Genomic DNA, 20,949 nt, shown 5'->3' on the forward strand with positions numbered 1-20,949 from the left:
AGGCCCGCCCCCAACTGGCGCCTCGGTCTGCGCGTGCGCGGCATTCAGTCCTCCGTCGACGCTGCGAGCGTTCCGGGCGGCGGCGGCGGCGGCGGCGAGAGCGGGGGGGGGCGCAGCTCCGGGCAGAGCGGCGGAGGCGGCGCGCGTGCGCAGAAGCGCGTGTGAGTTGGGGTGGCCGGCAGGAACGTGGAGGGAGGAGGCGCCCGAGTCTTCCGGTGGGGGGGGGCGTCGAGCAGCGCCCCTCCCTCGTCCCGGCCTGCTCCGAGCGTGGCCCCCCCGGCCGGCAAGACGAGCCCCGAGGGCCCCCGGCGCTGGGAGGGAGGCGGAGGGGTCCGCGGGTCATCTAGTCCAGCCCCAGAGGCCCTCTGGCCATTGGAAGGGCGGTCCCTGGCGGGCGGAAGCGGCCTGGCGACCCCCGGCCCTCTCCAGGCCAAGCCCCCTGCCCGGTGGGGGGTGAGGGAGGGTGGGGAAAGCCTGGGGGGCTCCTGGCAATCAAGCCCAGGGCTGCTCCTCCTCCTCCTCCAGGGGTGGGGGAGGGAAAGGGCCCTAGGTGGATCCCCCTCCAGCCATCACCAGTTGGGCTCTTTGCTGCTTACAGGCGGGAGCCTAGCAGGGTGGGCAGACACCCCAGAGACGCAGGGTCCCCGGCTGCCTTGGGACCCCGAGGACCAGCCTCTGATGGCCATGGCGGCGTGTTGTCTTTCAGCCGGGAGAATGAATCCAGGCATGGAGATCCGGAAGCCGCTGCGGGCCAGGAAGACGATGGCGCTGAGCAGCCGGAAGCAGATGGAGCATCTGAGCAAGATGAGGAGTGGAGAAGGAGTCGTGGGCCAAGAGAGGCCGGCTGAAGCCAATGGGCTCCGTCCTGGGCCCCAGGAAGAGCTCTGCAGCAGCGAGCCCGGAGCCGGACAGAAGCCACTGCCAGCCAAGGAGCCCCTGGCCAGCTTGCTGGTGAATTCCGAAATCAGCATTTATAAGGACCACCGGGAAATGCTTCGGGACCTCCCGAACCCAGATGTGAAGCGGTTCTTGAATGCCGGCACGTTGCAGGACATCCTTTGGTACTGGTACGAAAAGGAATCCAGCTCCTCCTTGTTGAAGCCTGTCAAAGTGTCTCTGGAATCGGGACCGGCTGGGCAGCTTCCGGTAGCCTCTTCCACGCACAAAAATGCCGCCGTAGATGCAGCCGCCAAAACACCCCTCTGCCAAACTCTTCCAGCATTGCAACAGGAAGAAAACCGCTTCATGGTGCCTGAAAGAGACATGGCGCCCACAGTGCCCCTGGGTAAGATTGGGATCTCTTTAAAAGCCAATAAAAAGATAGCGAGCTTCCTTTTTTCTCTTGCAATTGATCCCGAACCCCCCAATGATCCACATTTTGTAGAAGGCAAAACTTGCTTAACAAATGTCTCACTGAACAGCAGAAATTTTGGGCTCAATTGTGGTCATAAGTCAAGGATCAAGTAAGTCAAGTGTGTGATTTGGACAGCGGAGCTCCATCCTAGGTTGCTTTTGCTTTAGGGGATGGTGGCCAATGGCAGCCTTCCACAAAATGTGGATGCATTTGCGTAATAATTGTATTACCCCTTTTTTGCCAAGATGGTAGGGGGCTTCTTCAAGAGATAAAGGCCCTGGAGCTTATTCCTAGCACAGTCTGGCAGGGCTCAGATTCGCCTCCCCAATCCCTCCATGAAGGTCTCCCATCTTTCCTGGCAGAAGACGGTCAGAGGAAGAGGACAGCGTCCAGCAACAGTGAGGAAGACGACGTCCTTTCCAAGCGCAGCAAAGCCTCCAGGGACCCCACTGAGGGGACTACGCCAGCCATGGAGAAAGTGGAATCCGGTTTGGGAAAGGTAAAGGGCTACGGCTGACAGGGACGTTGGCTCTTCCGAATGCTGCCCCTCTGGCGCAGGGGTCTCTTGCGAGTGCCGCTTCCCATGGAGGCCATGCAGGGCCCAAAACGGGCAGCACTGTGACTTGTCGCCGGTAAGACTTGTTGGCCGTTGCTCTGTGTGGTTGGAGCTCTTCCTGTTAGCCATTCATAACTGCTCTTTTTGTCTTGATAGCTTGCTTCAGGCCCTTCTCGGGCTGGAAAGTCCACAGGTAATGCTGCATGGGGCAGTTGCATTATGGGGGGGGGCAGGGGGAGGTCTCGCTCCAACTGCATCCCAGGAATGTTCAACCAAGAGCAGCCCCTGCCTGCTCTTCCTGGCATCTCTGGCTTGCTTCGTCCTTGCACACAATTCAGTTTCGTTACAAGATTTAGAAAAGGATGTCTTTGGAAATATCGGGGGCCGGGGGGGGCTGTCTTCTGCCTCCAAAGTACAAGTTGCATCAACTTGTTTGTTACTTGTTACACCCACTGAGAGGCACCTTTAAAAGCAAGCCTGGAAGGTGAGGCCAGAGTCCCTCTGCCCTTCAGATCCTCCGTGGCCTTTCCGACTCGCTTTGGGCTGAGCAGAAGAGATGCTAAGACTGGGAGGGGGCTTGCTAGAATGATGGAAGTGACTAGAAATGCAGTAATTAGAAATATTTCACAAATGCATGTAACACGCATGTATTAAAAGGTATGGGAAAGTTAAGAAATTCACAAGGGAAAAACGGGAGGTTGAAGCTGTCTGGTTTGGCTGCTGTTGAAAAGGCCTCCCATTTCTGATGGGTTGTGTTGGGGAGGAGTGGGGAAGGGGAGGGAGGGGGTGCCGTGAATGTTTAGTTGAAACTGTTGTTGTTTGTGTATTTTTCTTGCTGTAGGTCAAGTGCTTGATTCAAAGTCGGCTGGAGGCCTCAATGAGAGAATTGGACCAGGGTCTCCGACACTTGAATGAAAGAATTGATCGCACGCAGTGCCTCCGGAAACACGAAGGCATCGCTATTAAGATTGTAGTAAGAGGGTGCTTCTTTTAAAGCTCAGTGTGTGTGTCCCTGTCACTCACGCACACAGAACACAAGCTCCTACGATGTGTCTTTGTGGTTCTCGCACACAGATTGACAGGGCCCCCACAAGAAGCCTCTCTGCTCCCGGGAAGGGTTGGGGGCCTTGGTGCAGGGCATGGGAGCAGCCAGGTCATGGGTTCAAGGCAAATGTTCTATTGGTGCGGCTGGAGTGTTGCAAAAACCTCCTTCCCTTTTCTTGCAGAAGAAAATCTCCAGACTGGACAGACACATCAATGCTGTGATATCGTTCCAGAGGAAGGAGCGGTCCCAGAAAGTAAGGCTTCTTCAGCAGCAATGTTCTGACGCAGATACAGGCGAGCCCAGGGTGCATCGGGGGCTGCAGTACAGCCCGACCCTCCGTTTCGGTGCCTCTCAATGGGATCTAATGTCGGGTCTCCTTTAAGTGGTGAGGGAGCCGTTGCCCCAAAATCCAGGCACTCAGCTTGGTAGAAGTCGCACAATAAAGACGTTGTTTCTGTTATCATGAGATAGTAGAATATGTTGCATCTCCTCCTTTCCTAGCCGGGTTTGTTTCTCAGAGCTTTGACCAAGGACTTCAGAATACCACCCTGTTGTCCGATTGCTCCCTCCCTGTCCCTGAAAGGGCTACTCTTTGCACCAGAGAGGAAATGGCTTTGGCTCAGAGGAAAAACATGGTTTCCTAAACTTCCAAGGGAGGCAGAGGGGCTGGCGTCGCCTTGATTCAGATGTTTGTCATAAACCCTAAAATGCTACGTACTGGGAGAAACACGGCCAGGGGTCTCTCCGGCTCCGAACTCTTTTGCTTTTGAGGCACGATTCTCTAGGGGTCCACAGGAAAACCAGATCTCGGAAGCAAAGTTTAGGCAGAGGTCCTCGCCAAGGGCGAGATGGAATGCTGATTGACATTTTGCCAGGATCAGTGGCAAAATGTCTTTTCCCGTAGTTGACAGTAACTGGTTTTTCCCACTTCCTTTTCCCAGGCCAAGCAGCCCAGGGCACACGCTCAACGTAAAGTGTTAAATGGTGCCACCCTGTCTCCGAACACGAACGCAGTTGGCAAGCCAGGGCCACCAAAAAAGCCAACATCGACCGAAATCTTGTCTTCTACCGCAGAAAGGTTAGTGGCAAATGGCAATTTGCTGAGGGAGCGCCTGCCCTGTGGAGGAAACGTCCCCAGCATTTATACGGCGTCTTTGGTGGAGAGAGGCCAGCTGCTTGCTAATCCCTTGCTGGACGCCGTGAATTACTATGGTTGCTTCTTGATCAGGTTGTCCGGTGCTGATGTGGTCCCTTGTGTTGAAGCGCCGAAGCCAAGCTCAGAGATGCTGGCAACCAGGGCTCCAGGTACGCAGAGGGACTCCCACTTTTCAGCTCCCCAACAAACATGTTTAAAAAGAATCAGATGCATAATCTGAGCATATCTAAATGGACCCGAAGGAGCAAATTAAGTAACAAGGCTCTGGCGGGTCTTTCTTCAAGGGGCACCAGGTGTATTTTCCTTCCTTTGCCCAAAGGAAAATAAATGATGATTATACAACCTGTGATGACAGCACACTTGAGGGGCAGAACTTGGCAATTAGGGGGTCTCCTACAAGCAGCTTGGCATTCAGCAGAACGGAAGCAGCAGGCCAAGATTTCCAGGGGGTGTAGCTCCTTGGCCCGCTACAGACCCCTGCAGAGCATGGAAGCACTCGGCTCCAAAGGACCCACGGATGCCTCGTAGAGGGCCCGGGTGATGTGGGGCCTGGGAAGAGGCCTCCGCTTGCTTGAGTCAGCTGCCTTTCATTGGGGCTGAGATGTTGCTCTTCATTGGCCAATGATGCAGCAGTCCAGGGATAGGAAGAGACTGTGGCTCAGGCAGAGCCCACTTGCAGACTGCAGACCCCTGGCCAAGACTGTCCCGAAGACTGAGAGGGAGCCCTTGGCTCTCACGCCCTCCGTCACTTGTTCTGGGGAACGAAACTGCTGGGCGTTCACACAAGCCAAGTTTCCAAGCGCTGCTCTTCTCTGGTCCCAGCAAGACACAGATCTTGGGCCAAGTTGGCTTCTCTGCTTTGCCCAGAAGTCAGGAGGCTGCTTAGCCGGGGGGGGGGGTGCCTAGAGGACCCCCTCCCTGACTCGTACCCAGTGCAAGTGTGTGCCAGTTTCTGCCTTTTTGAGCCATCCAGCAAACTCTGGGTTTTAAAACCACCCACGCTTGTGTCCAATTCCTGCAGCCCCTCCACCGAAAGCAGCTGCTGGATGCCCAGACCCTCCAGGTGACCAGGTGAGCTGCACTTTTCTCCTCTTCAGCCTGCCTTCTCCGATCTTTTTCCTGCTCTGCATTTACTAAAGACCCAGAATTCTGGGTGTCTTTGCTGCGCTTTGTATGCGTTTCTATTTCTGATCCTCCCATATTTCGGAAGTCCATCAGTTGTCACAAGCTGCAAGAGGCTGCTGGCGGACCAAAATCACGACCCGCTTGGTCCGCTTAATTCACCTGTCCTCCTAATTACAGGATGCATTGGTGATTGACTTAACAGATGAAGAAAGCAATCCTGATAAAGGTGAGCAGACGATTTCTTCATACTTTTATGGCAACGTAGAGGCCATTATTTTAATTGCATGGCTTTCCAGACTCTGTCCTGCTTTTCCTCAAAGCAGCGGAGTAAATGTGATAGCAACGTGCAAATGAAATGCAGGGCAGTCGCTTCAAAATGTTCCAGTTATCTCTGGAGGAATAAAATGTTTCTTCCACTGGAATCTTTGTACCGGACTGGCTGCCTCCCTCCAGGAGGATGGTTGATCCTGGGGCGGAGGGGGGGGGGCTTTGGGGGCGATTTCTTCATTTGCCTTGCCCTGAAGATAGAGCTTAGTGCCTTGATTTGGTAGCTGTGGCAGTTGTGAGAAGCCACCTGATGTGGACCTGCCACCCATTAACGAAGTGGTGCTTAGCACAGTGTTTAAAATGCTGTACTGATCACTTTTTATCTGTGATCAAAGAAGAGAAGAAAAAAGTTGCAGGAAGCCGACACCTGGGCCAGGAAAGCCGACCGGAAAGCCTTCCGCAGCCTGAAAGAGAAACCCCCAATCAGGTATTCGAACAAAATCTCCCAATTGTGAAAACTGCTGTATCCTCTGCAGGCAGGATGGGGTGCACACACAGACCCTACAATGTAGTAAGGAATCCTAAAAAAAAAAAAAAAAAAAAGAACAGATTTTTTTTTTCTGAATTTGACTTCACTTGAGCAAAGTCCTGCATTGTAAGGGAAGAGTTTTATTTGTTTGGCCACAAGGGGGCAGCCTTGCAGTAGGAAAGGCTCAGGACAGATCCTGCAGCTGAGCTTGGAAACCATTGGGGGCTTCACTAGGGTCAACAGCCCCAAACATTCTGAACTTCCTGCTGCAACTGTTCATTTATCAGCCTGGCCCTAAAGTAGTGTGGAAGGCTTGGAATCCTCCAGGAGTCTCCATCGAGCAAAGCGTGCAGCAAAATGAGCCAAGGTTCCGTATTTTTCAGAGTATAATACGCACTTCCCCCCCCCCCCCAAAAAAAAGGGTGAAAATTTGAGTGCGTCTTATACACCGAATCTATATACACCCACCCACCGGCCCTCACCCTTTTGGAGGCTGCAAATGCAGCCTCCCAAACAGCCTCTGAAGCAGATTTTTTTTTTCTTAATTTTCCTCCCCCCAAAATAAGGTGCATCTTATACTCCAAAAAAATACGGTCGTTGGTTTCAGCTGCCCTGGGAATTTTGCCAGGTCTGCAGAGGTGAAGAGGCTCACTGAGGCTTGCTGAGCCTCCCTTTCGGTTAGGCCTCCAGGACTTGGCGTTACTTCCCTCTCTGGGCAAAGCAAGGGGGCTTCTGGAAGGCAGAAGGGAGGAGATGCCGGTTGGGGGTTGGGGCTTCGGGCTTCGTTCCTTGCATCTGCAGGACATGAAACAGAACATGGGCTTTGTGCATAAAGCGCATCTGTTGGGCTTCAGGAGTTTGGCCAGACCTTTCCAGCTGAACTGAAAGGGGCACACCTGCAGAGAGTTATGGGGGAGCAGGGAAGTCCTTGCCCCTCTTCCCCCCCCCTTAATCCTTTCTCTCCCCTCTTCTCTGCTGCCATTAAAGCTTGCCTTTCTCCATGGACTCCCATCCACTGCCCCCCCCAAACTTCCTGGTGTGTGTGTGTGTGTGACGAGTTGCATGGCTCGGAGCCCCTGCTTTGTGGGGACGGCTACGTCCCTTCGCTTGCCTGCCCGTGAACCACAACCCTTGCCTCCTCCAGGTGCCCCCGAGGTTTCCACACCTGCCTCCCTTGCCGAGCATTGAGCCAGACCCAGCGCACTGGAAGGATCTCGGAGACACTCCGCCCCCTCAGAAGCTGCAGCTGGTGGTGGCTCAGGTGAACCAGCCCAAAGGCATCGCCCTCCAGTGGAACATCAGCCGAGTGGACCCCCGGTGCGCCCCCATCGAGAGCTTCTCCTTGTTCATCTGCCTGGAGGACATCAGCAACGGGACCACCTCCGAATGGAAGAGGACCAGCGTCATCAAGGCCCTCCCGCTGCCCATGGCTTGTTCACTCTCCCAGTTCCCCCGCTCCGTCAAGTGCTACTTCACCATGCAGTCCAGGGACGTTCATGGGCGCCACGGACCTTTCTGCGAGGTCCAGTCCATCTCGGCTCTCTAGAGGGGGCTTCGGGGGAACAGCAGGACCCCTTCCCTAACCTGACACCCCTTTTCCCAGATACTTTTTAGGGGCATCATTTCCCCAGCTCTGTGTCGAAAACGCCCCGGCCAGTTCTTGGTTGCCCTTTTTTTCCTCCTGCACCAAGCTGGCATCACATGTGGGAGAACATCAGAGAAAAGGCTGGGAAGACGGCCTCCCAACGCTGATGTCTCCAGAGAGAAGAAACGGAAGGTTTTCCCAGCATCACCGGGGAGAATCAGACTCAAGACCTCCAAGAGGGGGAACTTTGCTTTCAGTATTGTTTTCATCCCTTCACCGGCAAGATGAGAGAGAGAGAGAGAGAGAAATGTTCTCTTGTCTCAAAGCCAAGTGGGTCAAAAAAAAATTTTTTAAAAAAAAATAAAGTGCCTTTTCTGTTGGATTTTCCTGCAGGCTAACTGTATTTTCCTGATTTTGTAAAAGGCCACTTGGTTCTTGTAAAAGGCCAAAGAGGGCACTTCTGATCAAAAGGTCTGCTTTTTTCCCCCCAAAGCATTTTCCCCCACCTTTCTCAACATTACTGAAAAAGTGGATAAAATAATGGAATCTCACTGGCTGTGTGGCCTGGCGTACCATATCTCCACGTTGGCTGTGGACTTCAACTCCCAGAATTCCCCAAATGGCTGGCTGGGGAAATCTGGATGTTGAAGTCCACACACATCTTAAAGCTGCTTTTAGTAGCCAGTGAGGCTTCCTCGGAATGATGTGGCCTTGTGGCATCAGTTACCTGGAGGGCATTTAGCTTATTCCAAGCATCCTTCCTTGCTTGTAAAAAAAGGGATTGCTGTGCAGAAATACTGTACAGTAATACTGAAATACCAAGGAACAACTTGGTGCTTGTTCTGGAGGCCTGTTCTATGCCACTCTGGCTGAAAAGCAGGATCTTGAGCAGCCTGCCTCTCCAACCGAGGGTCTCCTGATGGGGCATTTGGCTGCCTGGAAGAGGCAGGGCGGCTGCCTTTTGGCCTTTCTCCAGGAAGCCTGGATGCCCTCGGGCACACAACACACACACACTTTAGCTTAGGAGCCCAATAAGCCACTTTCCAAGCCCCTGTCGATAGCTGTGAGGACAACTAGAAATTATAAAAGCATTCTAGGGAAGCAAATGCTGTCTCCTGCTTGAATGTAAACCATCCAGTACACAACACATCCTGCCTCACAGCCACTGGAATGAAATGTCGGCCCAATACCGGTTGTAAGGTTTTATTTCTATATACAATTGAATAGGTATATAAAATACAAAACGACCAAGGCACTGTTGGTAGAATTGAGCTACAGATTTGTCCTCTGAGAAACCCCAATTGCTGGATCACTCAAAATCTTGGAAAAACTCAGGTAGCATAAAGAGCTTTGTTCCACTTCAGGTAGAGCGGCTCTCGGTTAAAAGGGGTTGTTTTGTATTTATAAGGCAGGGTTGCCTGGTTATAGGGAGGCTTCCTGTTTGCTTCTTACGAAGGGGTCAGAAATACAAAGGTAAATAATGTTACATATCTTTGTGTACAGGGCTATTTTTTTAACATAAATATAAATCCAAGCTATAACTTCACCAGAGGAGTTAGTTGTTCTGAATGAAGGTTCACCATTGGCAAAAACGTATCTTTAAAACCTGCACAGAGTTGCAGCCTGAAGAAAAGAGCCAGCTTGCGGTCAGGGGAAAGGCAGGGTTGGTTGGTGGACAAGGAATTATCCCGAAGGGAGGAAGTGGCGAGAATTAAAGGCAAAATTAAAAGCATTAAAAGGCCAAAGAGGGCAGGGATGTCTAGCGGGAACGGTCTTCTCCCAGCACATCCCTTCCCAACACGTCTGAGGAGGCTCTTTCAGTCCAGATAAAGTCAGTCACTCATTCCAAACATCCGCTTAATAAGACACTTACGGTGCTGTCTACAGATTTGAAGCAGGGGCTGTTTGGAAAGCAGAGAAGATCTGTCATTCTTGCAGATGGAGCCTTTTTTTCAGGTTCGTAAAAGCAGCCCCAATTAGCTCTCTAGTGCTCAGGAATAAATCGGTTTCTCTGAGGGAGCAATGGAGAAGGACTCCCTCTGGCCAAAGACAGTCACTAAGAACAACTTAAGGGTCTCCCTGGGCTCTGCTGGGTCCCGTCACTCTGCCTTGAAGTCTGCCCACGTGGCCTCGGAGGCTTGCCCACACCATCCAGCTCTGGTGCAAATGCCAAAGTCCAGCCTCTCCCTGCGCCAACGGGCAACCACCTGCAGGGCTGCCTCAGGATGAGCGGAGCTGCCTCATCAGGCTTTGCTTCCTCCCACGATGGATGCAACAGGAATGTTTGAAGTTCCTCAGAAAATGGGGGAAAGGACAAAATGGGAAGGAATTCTGTGCTGGGGTAGACTGGAGGATGCGGTCAGAGGGAGGGCTGTCTGGAGCTGCGCCAAGGGTGGAAACGCTCCAGCTGTGGATAGAGACAGGGACCACGTGGTACACAATGAGGTAGCTCAGAACACACATGGGCATCGCCAAGGAGCGGCTTCGTCTTGGCGAGGGGCTCTTGTGAGCCCCTCCCACCCCGGGCAGGGCGAAAGGGAGACGCTCAGCTGCCCCACTGAGAGCCTCTGTTGCACAAAGCGACTTGAGGGGGCAGATCAGAGCGGGGCTCTTGGCACCCAGAAGACACTGGGATCCGCTACAGTTGCTCCAAATTGCAAGATGCCAGCTCTCAGGGTTTTACAGAATTGGGGGTGGGGGCAAGGTGGGCTGTGAGGAGCTCCCCTTTCATATGGCGTAAAAGGGAACCTGGGCTAAGGAGGCTGCCATCTGTTGCAAGCTGCCAGTCCCAACCAGACCCCTACCTCTATGCCCCCGCCCTTACCTTTGGTTAAGGCCGGGTAGCCCCGCAGTTGCAGAGGGGAGCTGCACAGCCAGAGAAGCCCCAAAAGCGGGAGGGGGACTGGCATGCCCGAGGCTCTTGAGCTGCTGGCTGGTGCTGGGCATCCCTGCCCAGAAGTGCCAGTCCACCCACCTCTTTCCTCTCTTCGGTCCTCCCGCCGGCCTTGTAATGCCACGCCAAGGACGGGGAAGGGGCCCAACCACGGCTGTACGACAAACGCTTCTATTTACACAAAGGGGGGGGCTGGAATGCCAGCGCTTCAAGGAGAGCTGGGGGGCGGGGGGGGCTGTTCTTCTCCCTCGCCAGCCAGCCACCCGGCTTTATTTGCGCTTCCTCAGGACGAGGTACATGAGGCCGCTGAGCAGGGTGAAGGCGAAGGCCACCCAGGCCAGCACGTAGGAGTAGCCGAAGCGGCCGCTCTCCACCTCAAAGCGGCCGTAGATGAGGCCCCGGTGCAGCTCCGAGCGCCGGTTGGTGTAGACGGAGGCCCCGATCATCACGCAGAGGCCTGGCGGCAAGAGGCAGAGGGACCCCGCTTAACGACAAGACACAAACTCTAGGCCTACGGCAGGAGCAGTCCTCGACTTACGACCAGAATTGGGATTGGAATTTCTGTTGTTCAGTGAGTGGTGCCTAATTTTAGACCTTTTTTGCCACAATTGTTAAGCAGTCATTAAGCGAATCAGGCGTCCCCCATGGACTCTGCTTGTCAGAAGCCAGCTGAGGATGCTGCAGGGCTCACGTGACCATGGAGACACCGTGACGGTCGCAATTGCAAGGACCGGTTGTAAGTCGTTTTGTGTGGTTATAAAGGAACAGTCACTAAGCGAACAGTTGTAAGTCGAGGAGTACCCTATTCCAAATCTGAAAGAAGTTCTCACCACGTGATCTTTGGATCAGGCTTTGAGGAGGCTTTGAGGAAAGTCGCATTTTTTATGCTGCCTCCCCCCAGCAAGCCATGATGAAGAGGAAAAAGACGCTTCCCCTGCCCAAACCTGGTTTAGCTCTCCCATTAAAAATGTCGGTCTAGTTCTGGGAAAGGAGGTTTCAAAGCCGGGATACTCACAGGACAAGAGCTGGATGATGGAGGTGAGCACAAACCGCTCTCCTTGCTTCAAGCGGAAGAGCTGAAGGATGAAGACGAAAAAGGCCACGCAGCAAAGAATCGTGGACAAGATCATGGTGGCTTGAACGGTCTGGATGGACGGGTATTCTGGAGGGCGGGGTGGGGGTGAATGAAAAGGCGTGTGGAGACAGGTCACCCCTCGGGCAAAAGGCTGATTCCCACAGGCCTCCTATTGCACAGGGGTCAAACCTTGGCAGCTTTCAGCCCCGTGGACTTCAATTCCCAGAATTCCCCAGCCATCGTGAAAGCCTAGAGCAGGCACATCCAACCGTCACAACTTTTAAGATCTGGGGAATTCTGGGAGTTCCCCCCGTTGGCCACCCCTGCTCGATTGTATAGCACAAGACGCCGTGGCTTGTAAGCCAGGATTGATGGCTTAAGGCCCGGTGCTGGAGAAGCTTCAAAGGCAAGCCGAAGCAAGCCCCCTCCTTGTTCCGGACAGCAGCAGCACCTCGGGGCCTCCCCTGCCCGAGCTCATTTTCCATCCAGCTTTCCGCCTCCAGACCCAGCCGCATCCTGCCCGAGACGTCCTCGTGCCAATTCCATGCCGAAGGACAATAAAAGAAGGCCGGGCTCTCCTGCCAACTCCCATTCCTCGATTTCCTCCACAGGAAAATCCGCCAGCTTCCACTGCAAGGAACTTCTGAATCGGGCAGCTGTGGGCCGCTCCCTTCCTCCTCTTCTCTCCCCAAGCACCCTGGCAAAGCGCCCAGGCTTCCCACCCCACCCCACCCGACTCTTCAAAGAGGGGGAAATCCCAGAGGAAAGGGGTTTTCAGTTGAGGCCGGCACCCCAGACACCCCTGGGGGAACAGTCAGGGCTACAGCCTGCATCCCCCACCCCCAAAAAGCTTCTTTCTCTGAGGCAGCATCAAGGATGGAAGATAAAGGTTTCCCTGCCCAGTCATGTCCGACCCGAGGGAGCAGTGCCCATCTCTGTTGTTTGGCCGGGGGAGCCAGTGTTGTCCGAAGACGCTTCTCTGGTCATGTGGCCAGCAAGGCGCACGGAAGGAACGCTCTGATCTTCCCACCAAAACAGTACCTATTTATCTCCTTGCATTTGCGTGCTTTCTAACTGCTAGGTGGGCGGCTATTGGGGCCGGTAACTGGAGGTGATGCTGTTAGGACTTGAACTCGGGCTGTCAGCTGACAAGCTCAGCATCTCTAACCACAGAGCCATCAACCCCGCACCCCACCCACCCCACCCCCAGTAACACGCTCTATTTCTGTGCAATTGGGAAAATGCTGAACGCCACAATGTCCTGGCATTTTGCAACCACGGGCTAGTTAGAAGACCTTGGGGCTGGGGTGTGGGAGTGGAGCAGACACTCCACAGGTGCCTTTGAAATGTCCGTCTCTTCCCACCCCCAGCAAGCAGGAAAGTCCTCCTTGAGCCTCACCTGGAAGGGTATTATCCAAGGCGGTACAGTTCGTCTCATTGAAGCACTGGTGCCAGATGTCTGTGAAGAAGCCATCGCCCACCCACCAGGCCTGAAAAGGAAGATGAAGAGGACACGGAGAGTACAGGGACCTCTACTCAGGAGACATGGAACTAGATTTTTTTAAAAAAATAAAAATAAAAACCCAACTAACAGGAAGCACAGGCGATGAATTTTCAACAAGCCTTTGTGGCTGGCAGTGATTGCCTGCTGACCTCGTCACTTTGTAAATATGCCTAAGAAAAGAGTCAGGAAGTAGCTCCGTGTGTGTGTGTGTGTGTGTGTGTGTGTGTGTGTGTGTGTGTGTACGCACACGCACGTAAACCAAGGTGGTGTTTTGTTTCAGCTGGTGAGGTCAGTATTTGAGCTCTATTCAGCCTGAACTCAGCTCAGGCCTGAGTAAATCCATCACGTTTTTGTTTATGGGTGATTCCTGGCCAGTGAAAACACAACTCTAACAGCCCAAGGATCAACCAATCAGAGATCAAGACAGACAGAGAGAGACATGACTCCTGGGATAACTGATACTTCAAAGATCAGAAGGGCTTTCGGTCCCTCCTCTATTCAATTCGACCCACCTACTGGTATAAAGTGGTACCAGTTACCCATTTCCAATATGTATTTGAAGAAAGACTTCTGACTGCTTTGCTTGGTTGAATTGGCATCACCCCAAGGTGGAAATTGTAGTTCATGGGTGTGTGGGGGTTTTTTTTCTTTAGGTTGAGCACCCAAGCACGGGGAAACCTTCTCAGCAGCACCTAGACCTATGTTTCTCAACCTTGGCTGCTCAAAGACGTGTGAACTTCAACTCCCAGAATTCCCCAGCCAGCTTGGGGGACTTCGGGGAGTTGAAGTCCGCCTGTTTTCAAGGGGCCAAGGTTAAGCAACCCTGCCTTAGACTAAATTAGAATTAGAATTAGAATTTATTTGATTTCTATACCGCCCTTCTCCCAAAGGACTCAGGGCGGTTTACAGCCAACATAAAAAACAATTTTATAAATAGAATGAAAAACATTTTAAAAATCTAATTCAGTTTGGCTAACCCCATTTAAAACTATTAATTAAAACCCCATTTAAAACTATTAAAAACCATAATGCATTAGGCCAGCCCTGCGCGGTAAAACAGAAAGGTCTTGAGTTCACGTCGGAAGGTCCGGAGGTCTGGGAGTCATCGTAACCCCAGAGGAAGCTCATTCCATAGGGTAGGTGCTCCCACAGAGAAAGCTCTCCCCCTGCAGATCGCCAGCCGACATTGTTTGGCTGACGGCACCCTGAGGAGACCCTCCCTATGTGAGCGCACAAGCCGGTGGGAGGCTATCGGTGGCAGCAGGCGGTCCCATAAATAGCCCGGTCCTATGCCATGGAGCGCTTTAAAGGTGGTAACCAACACCTTGAATTGCACCCGGAAGACCACCGGCAACCAGTGCAGTCTGCGCAGGAGAGGTGTTATATGGGAGCCACGAGTAGCTCCCTCTATTACCCGCGCAGCCGCATTCTGGACCAGTTGGAGCCTCCGGGTGCTCTTCAAGGGGAGCCCCATGTAGAGAGCGTGGGTGATGTCCGTGTACTTCCAGATTAGAAGAGGTTGGTAAAATTTAATCTCTTTGTCCAGATGACATCCCTTGAATCCTGGAATCAGACCCCAAACAGAAAGCTGCCCTGGCAACTCACATTATCGATTGTCGAGATGAACAGAAGTGCGGCTGAAGTGATGTGGAAAAGGATGATAAATGCCAGGAGGATCAGCATGGTGGAGCAGGATGAGGGGCGGCTCTTTCAGATGAGAAGAAAGCAACGCTGTTTGGACACAAAGAGAAAACAGAGCAGAATTATGCCAGGCGAGGCTAAATGTGTCGTCTTGAAAACTTCTGCTACTTTAGCCAAGCCGGCGTCTGTCGCTTCCTTTACTTCAACATAACAATTCAACGATTTTCACGAATCAAAGCCACCTTCTCAAAAGACATGCCTGAAAGTTGCCAAGCTTGACAAACATGGATTTAGAAGAAGTCCGGAGATGCGGTTGGGCCTGATCTTCTCCTTTTAAAAACAAAAGCTCTTACCTCAGAGTTGCAGAGCTGGATCTGCCAGTTAAGAAAGTTAAATCTGGACATGGAAGGGTGGTGGCTGTGGCCTCACCGTCTCCTCAACCCAGGAAGCCATAAAAGCATCCTGGTGACTAGTGGATGACTCTAAATTCAAAGAGGCGGAATATTTTCCTCCTAGATGCAGTCAGACCACTGGGTCACCTTCGCTGCTGCAATTCCAGAAAATCAGACTTTCTATTTTTTTCCCATGGTGGCTGAGCTCATCCTAACCTCTCTGGGCTCTTCTTTCTTTCTTTCTTTCTTTCTTTCTTTCTTTCTTTCTTTCTTTCTTTCTTTCTTTCTTTCTTTCTTTCTTTCTGTCTCTCTCTCTCTCTCTCTCTCTCTCTCTCTCTCTCAGCATCCAAGCATTTGCAATGTACAAAGGAAACCCTCTCTTCCCTCTGCAAACAGCACTTAGCAATAGACTTATATACCACTTCACAATGCTTTACATCTGTTTACAAGTTAGCCTCTTGCCCCCAATGATCCAGGTCCTCATTTTGCCAACCACAGAAGGACGGAAGGCTGAGTCAACCTTGAGCCAGTCAGGATCGAACTGCTGGCAGTAAGCAGTGTCAGCCTGCAATCCTGTCTTCTAACCACTGAGCCACCATGTCTCTTTTTATAAATGCCCACTTAACCATAGTGGACTCCATGGGATGGCCACAACGGAGCTGATATCTTGAGGTTTGGGGGGGGGGGTTGGAATCGGTTGAGGATACCTGAATCGATACAACTGATGGACCTATCAAAAGAGGCAGCTCTATCTAAACCTTCCTCAAGCAAAGGAAGAGCTGAGTGCAACCAGGAGGCCTTTGGAGCACCTGGGGGCCTCTGAAGGGTCTTCCTTAGCTGGAGACGGAGGGAGCAGTTAATAGAAGAAGATGGCCCCACTTAATGTGCCAATGAACTCCTCTCTGCTGGCCCTCAAGGAGATTTTAAAGATTTGTCTCTGCCAGTCGGTATCTGAAGGCTCCATGCTCTGCTCCTTTATTTGCTGATCTTGTTTAATCTTGAAACCTTGGATCTGTTGGATGCACTATTCCATGGCCTTAAAAAGCCGCCTCTGCGCCTGTGTTTGCTTAATGGCCCAACCTTCATCCAGAACAAGGCCTGCAGCTGGCCTTTCAGCGGCTCTGCTTCGCTTCCGAAATTATAACCCGGGCAGGACAAACAACCAGGATCTGCCTTTGACTGACATGAAGGCTCCTTAGGTGCATTTAGTAGAGTTACTCACCTCCTCCCTCCCTCCCTCCCGTCACGTTAAAAGATTTACAAGTTGGTGTAGCAGCTCTGGGGCCACACCTGAGGATTCGGGAGGGGCTGCTTTAAGAGGAGCTGAGGCTTAGACGCTCGCAGCTGCCCTTCATGCGGGTCCTGGGTTGGCCGCCCTGCAAGGTTTCCAAGGAGCATGGGTTATGTGCCAAGGATTTGCACGATCTGGGTCCCTGCTCAGGGGAAAAAATGGGTTTCTTTTTCTATGCTGTGGAGCCTCGAGTGTGAACCCTTTCCGTTGTCCGTTTGGCCCCTTGTGGCGCCACTGAATCCTGCAGAGAAGGCACAGATTGGATGCCTCCCGCTGAAGAAGGGCAAAGGGTTGAAATAGAAAAGGAAGAAGTTGAGACTCGGAAGGTCCAGCCTCAAGGATGCAATTTGCTGCTCTTGGCCAAAGGCCACCCTAGGGTAGAAGTACAGTATCTACAATGGAGACCTTCCAGAGCAGAGGAAGGAAATGGCAATGGAGGGAGGGAGGGAGGGAGGGAGGGAGGGAGAGAGAGAGAGAGAGAGAGAGAGAGGGAGAGAGAGCGCCAAAACTCTCCTTCTCACAATGCCCGGCTTGTGTGGCCACACCTAAAGGGCATCTTGTGAAAGGAGGACTTTTCTATCCAAGCCTTCCCAAACAATATTGATGGGTGGGCAGCCTGCAGAGCAATTCAGCCGATGGCCAGTCCCAGAATGCCTTTCTCTCTGCAGGAGCCATGCCTGAGAAACGTCTGTTTACCCAACCAGGGAGTGGCCAGAGGAGAACATTAAGTCAGGATCCCTGAAGTACAAAAAGCCCTGCCAGCAACCAGGCAGCCAGCAGACTTGTGTTGAAACAGGGTTGTCTGGTTCTCTTAGGGTTTCTTGCTGGCCACCTGCTTCCTCTCACATTTACCCTTTTCTTAAAGCAAAGTGAGAGGTTGCTTTATCTGTGCTGTGCCATGGAAAGAGGGATGTTACTTTGTGTTAATAAAATCCTACAATGCCACTTTACACACACATCAATGTGTAGGAGGGACCCTGCATCTCCTTAAGCCACCGTTGGCAGACTACAAGGGCCGGTTTGCCCAACGTACCCAGCCCACATCCATGACAGCTTAGTTCACTCCGATTAGGTTGATCGATCGCCTGAGATTTATGCCCTGGCCTGAACTGCTGAATCTGGGCAGTTTTACTGAAAGAAGCAAAATCGGTCTAAAGAAAAAGAAGCCGTTTCCAAGAGCAGCCGGCCAGCTGCTCTTGGAAAGCTTACAAGCTATGATCTACCAATCAAAACAATGCACAGAAAACAGGCAGGAATGCAAATTGAAGCAAAAACATTACAAAACAACCTTGAGAGGTCTCTTGTAAAAGTACTCAAACAGCAGGGATTCCAATGGCTTCCACTTTGAAAGAAGGCAGAAAAAATCCAGACAAAGGATTTGTGGCAGCTGAGCGGAGGCCACTTGGCTTACGGCCAGAGGCTCTGCCCAGGCGACCCTTACCTGGGATTCTGGCTCCTCTCTAGGTAATCCAGAGCAGGTGCCATCTTCTTGGGGCCCCTAAATGTCCAACTTTCCAAATGCATACCTAGTCGGCCACTGGGGAAGGAGGGACCAAGAGACCAGCAAGATTCAGGAGAAGCTTGGGCCAAGAGAGCCCCCTGGTGTCTTCCTTCCTTCCTTCCTTCCTTCCTTCCTTCCTTCCTTCCCACTCAAGAATACAGTGCCTCTGTCTTCCAGCAACCCCTTTAATGATTAGAGACTGAAGAACTTTAGGCCATCCAGCTGCCTGCCTCCAAGGGGTTCCTAGCATGAGGGCAACCAAGCCATCTCATGCAGCCTTCAGCCACGCCCACCTTGCCTCTCAGAGTCACCTCCTGGCAGAGGTCAGGATTGACTTGGGCATCTCCCCACTACTTCTCAGCTGTGGAGTCCTTGTGTCATTCTTCTCTGGGAGATCCTTTCAAAGGGGAGAGGGGAAGGGTCTTCAGAACAGGCCAACTGTGCTGAAGGACCATGAAGCAGTCTCCACCCCCTCCTCCTCTTTCTCTCGGTTAGGTAAGGATGGGAAGCCAGATGCAGAGCAAGGCAAGATGCTGACAGGTGGGTCTCGGAGAAAGCTCTGCTCCAGAAGAGATGAAACAGGAGGCGCCCCAGCCTCCTCCCTGAGGGCCTGCAGAGGACAGTGGCTTCACCATTCATACATACGAATATATACATGCATGTATACATATACATATACATATACACATACATACATACATACATACATACATACATACATACATACATACATACATACATATATATATATATGGAAATCCTCGCTATTCATCCCACTATTGTTCTGAGTAACACTTTTCCTTCTCCAATAATCCTAATTCACAGGCCACATTATGCACACTTTGCATAATGAAGTTTGCTGAATAGGTTAGAACTGGCAGGGTTCACAAAATAAACTCAATTGCAAAGCACCAGCAACCATCTTCTGCCATGGAAACGGTTTCCCAAATGGATTCTGTGTGACTTTTCCCTGAATCTCTCACCATCTAGACTAATGCCAAAACCGCTGCCACGATTAGAAAGGAAAAGCCAAAACACACCTCTTACCTGGGCACCTGCTGCAGGTAGCCGGCTCCAACTCCCTTCCTTGGCCCACCACTATTAAAACGCCTGCAGTCCGAGCCTCGTTCTCCTGGCTGTAATCCAGAGGCTCTTGCGGGTACTCCCGCCTAGCTCCCCATTTTACAGAGAGGAATAGCAAGGCACAGGACGCCGCGTGGCTCAAGCCCACCTTCACGCTCTGCAGGGCCACGATCTGGCTAGACTAGAGGGTCTTCCCAGACGGCCTACCCCTCTCCTGATCTTCGTCGCCAATCAGCTTCGGCAATCACTTCCTTCCCCAAAATGACTTTGAACCATCCCGAGCCAGGCCTGGGATGCATCGGGGAGGTACGAGAGAGCCCCGGACGCCGCTTCGTGGGCGGCTGGAACTGAATCTCCCCAAGAGGCCAAAGAGAAGCAGGAGGGTCCGGCCCGCCCCGAGTATCCTGGGCCGTGAGAGCCCCGGGCCGTCCTTCCCTGCCGGGCTTTCCCCCGCGCCCCCCCCCCAGCGCAGAGGGGGCTCTATCGCGGCCGCCGATCGAGGACGGGGCGGCCAAGAGCGCCCCCCGACTCCACCGGAGCTCCGGCGCCCGGAATCCCGGCGTCCCAGCCCAGCCGCCCGGCGCGACGGCAGCGGCATCCCTGGCCTCCCGAGCCCGCTTTCCCGGCGCTTCTGCCACGCCAAGCCCGGAGCGGCGGCTTCGGAGTCCGGAGCGCGGCGGGAGAGAGCGCTTCCCCCCGCCGGCCGGAGCTCCGGTTGCCCCGTTGCCAGCCCCGCTTCTCAGCGGGCGGGCAGCACGCTCTCTCGGGGCGCCTTTCTTCCGGGCTCCCGCTCCGCTTCGCACCTGGGGCTCCCCCCGCCCACCCCCCCACCCGAGCCCCACTCACGGCCGGTGGCTGCTGGCCCGGGAAGGGAGCGGCGGCGGCGGCGGGGCTGCTGCGTGCGAGGAGTGGCTGCTCTGTCTGCCGCCTGCTGGGCCGGCCGTGGCAGGAGCCCGGCTGGGTGGGGAAGGGGGAGGGGAAAAGGCAGCGGGGCTGGGGGAGCCGCCAGCAGGCCCGGCGCGCAAGGGCGGCGGAGGAAGCTGCGCTCTTCCCGGGGGCTCTCTGGCTTTGCTTTCCTTTGGGGGTGCCGCACCCCCGGCTGCCCCTCCCGGGAAGAGAAAGGGCGGATAGCGCGGTGGGTCGGACGGCCCGCCAGATGTTCAGGCGGCGCCGGGTAGGTCTGGCCGCCGCTCCAGGCCTTCTGCGAGCAGTGTGGCTGCTTCGAGGGACTTCAGAAGGGCCGAGCGCGGAGTTGCACAAGGAGCCGTTTCCGACCTTTGGCTGGTAGAGAAACCGCATCCCAGACACACACACCCTCCGCCCGCCCCCCCCCCAAGGGCCGGTCCCACTCTCCGGTTTGGGCAGCTCTGTCGAAACGTGGTTCCAATCCTCTCCCCCCCCCCCAAAGAGGGGAGCTGGACCTGCCTTTCTTTCCTTCTTCTTCCAAAGGAGGCTAACCGAGACCAGGATGAGACCCAAGCCAGGATCTTGGTCCAGGACTGGACTCAATTGGATTCACCAGACACTTAAAGCCAAACCAAAAACATCCCCATTATTTTCCACAGAGAGACTTCCAGGACTCAGGGTATGAAAACTTCACAGGGTTGGGGGCTTCCCCACCAAAGCCATTTCCTTTTGCTGGCCATAAAAGTGCCAGTGGAACCAAAAAGAAACTCTGTGTGTGTGTGTGTGTGTGTGTGTTTCTTAAGCCTCTTTGACTGGCCAGACTTACTGGGCAACCCTTACAGAGGGGTCTCCCCTTTTTACTGTGGGGACAGGGGGACCCCCATGCCACCTGAGGCCTGAGCCAGGCATTTTGCTGTGGAGAAGAGTGTAGCAAACAAGGGGCCCTCCCACCAGCCTCGCTGCAGGGCACCAAAGGATGGCCAAGTTATTTTGGCCACTGAGGTAGGAATTTCCACCACCAGCATTTCCCCACCTCCCTGGCAGGG

The 20,949-nt window shown here is 53.4% G+C and overlaps 2 protein-coding genes across 9 annotated transcripts; one reads left to right on the top strand and one right to left on the bottom strand.

Annotated features, from left to right (window-relative positions):
* The first annotated feature begins 2 nt into the window (after positions 1-2).
* On the top strand, positions 3-8,020 carry ATF7IP2 (activating transcription factor 7 interacting protein 2). Its single transcript, XM_058157690.1, has 11 exons — positions 3-161; positions 707-1,285; positions 1,717-1,853; positions 2,752-2,883; positions 3,137-3,208; positions 3,897-4,033; positions 4,184-4,260; positions 5,133-5,182; positions 5,414-5,462; positions 5,899-5,990; positions 7,177-8,020. The coding sequence occupies exons 2-11, from the start codon at positions 715-717 to the stop codon at positions 7,576-7,578; spliced, it is 1,719 nt and encodes a 572-aa protein (XP_058013673.1). The 5' UTR covers positions 3-161; positions 707-714; the 3' UTR covers positions 7,579-8,020.
* A 786-nt stretch (positions 8,021-8,806) lies between these two features.
* Positions 8,807-20,949, bottom strand: EMP2 (epithelial membrane protein 2). Of its 8 annotated transcripts, none has more exons than XM_058157703.1 (5): positions 19,844-20,257; positions 14,695-14,820; positions 12,985-13,075; positions 11,526-11,672; positions 8,807-10,024 (listed from the first exon to the last, which is right to left on the bottom strand). In XM_058157703.1, exons 2-5 carry the CDS (start codon positions 14,770-14,772, stop codon positions 9,912-9,914), a joined length of 429 nt encoding a protein of 142 aa, XP_058013686.1. In that variant the 5' UTR covers positions 14,773-14,820; positions 19,844-20,257; the 3' UTR covers positions 8,807-9,911. The 8 variants fall into 8 exon arrangements, with proteins under 8 accessions (XP_058013686.1, XP_058013679.1, XP_058013683.1 ...); XM_058157696.1 differs by having other exon boundaries at positions 8,807-10,967; positions 19,844-20,245; XM_058157700.1 differs by lacking the exon at positions 19,844-20,257 and adding an exon at positions 19,146-19,801 and having other exon boundaries at positions 8,807-10,967.

Source organism: Ahaetulla prasina, chromosome 14, assembly GCF_028640845.1.
Source record: "Ahaetulla prasina isolate Xishuangbanna chromosome 14, ASM2864084v1, whole genome shotgun sequence".
Taxonomy (NCBI): domain Eukaryota; kingdom Metazoa; phylum Chordata; class Lepidosauria; order Squamata; family Colubridae; genus Ahaetulla; species Ahaetulla prasina.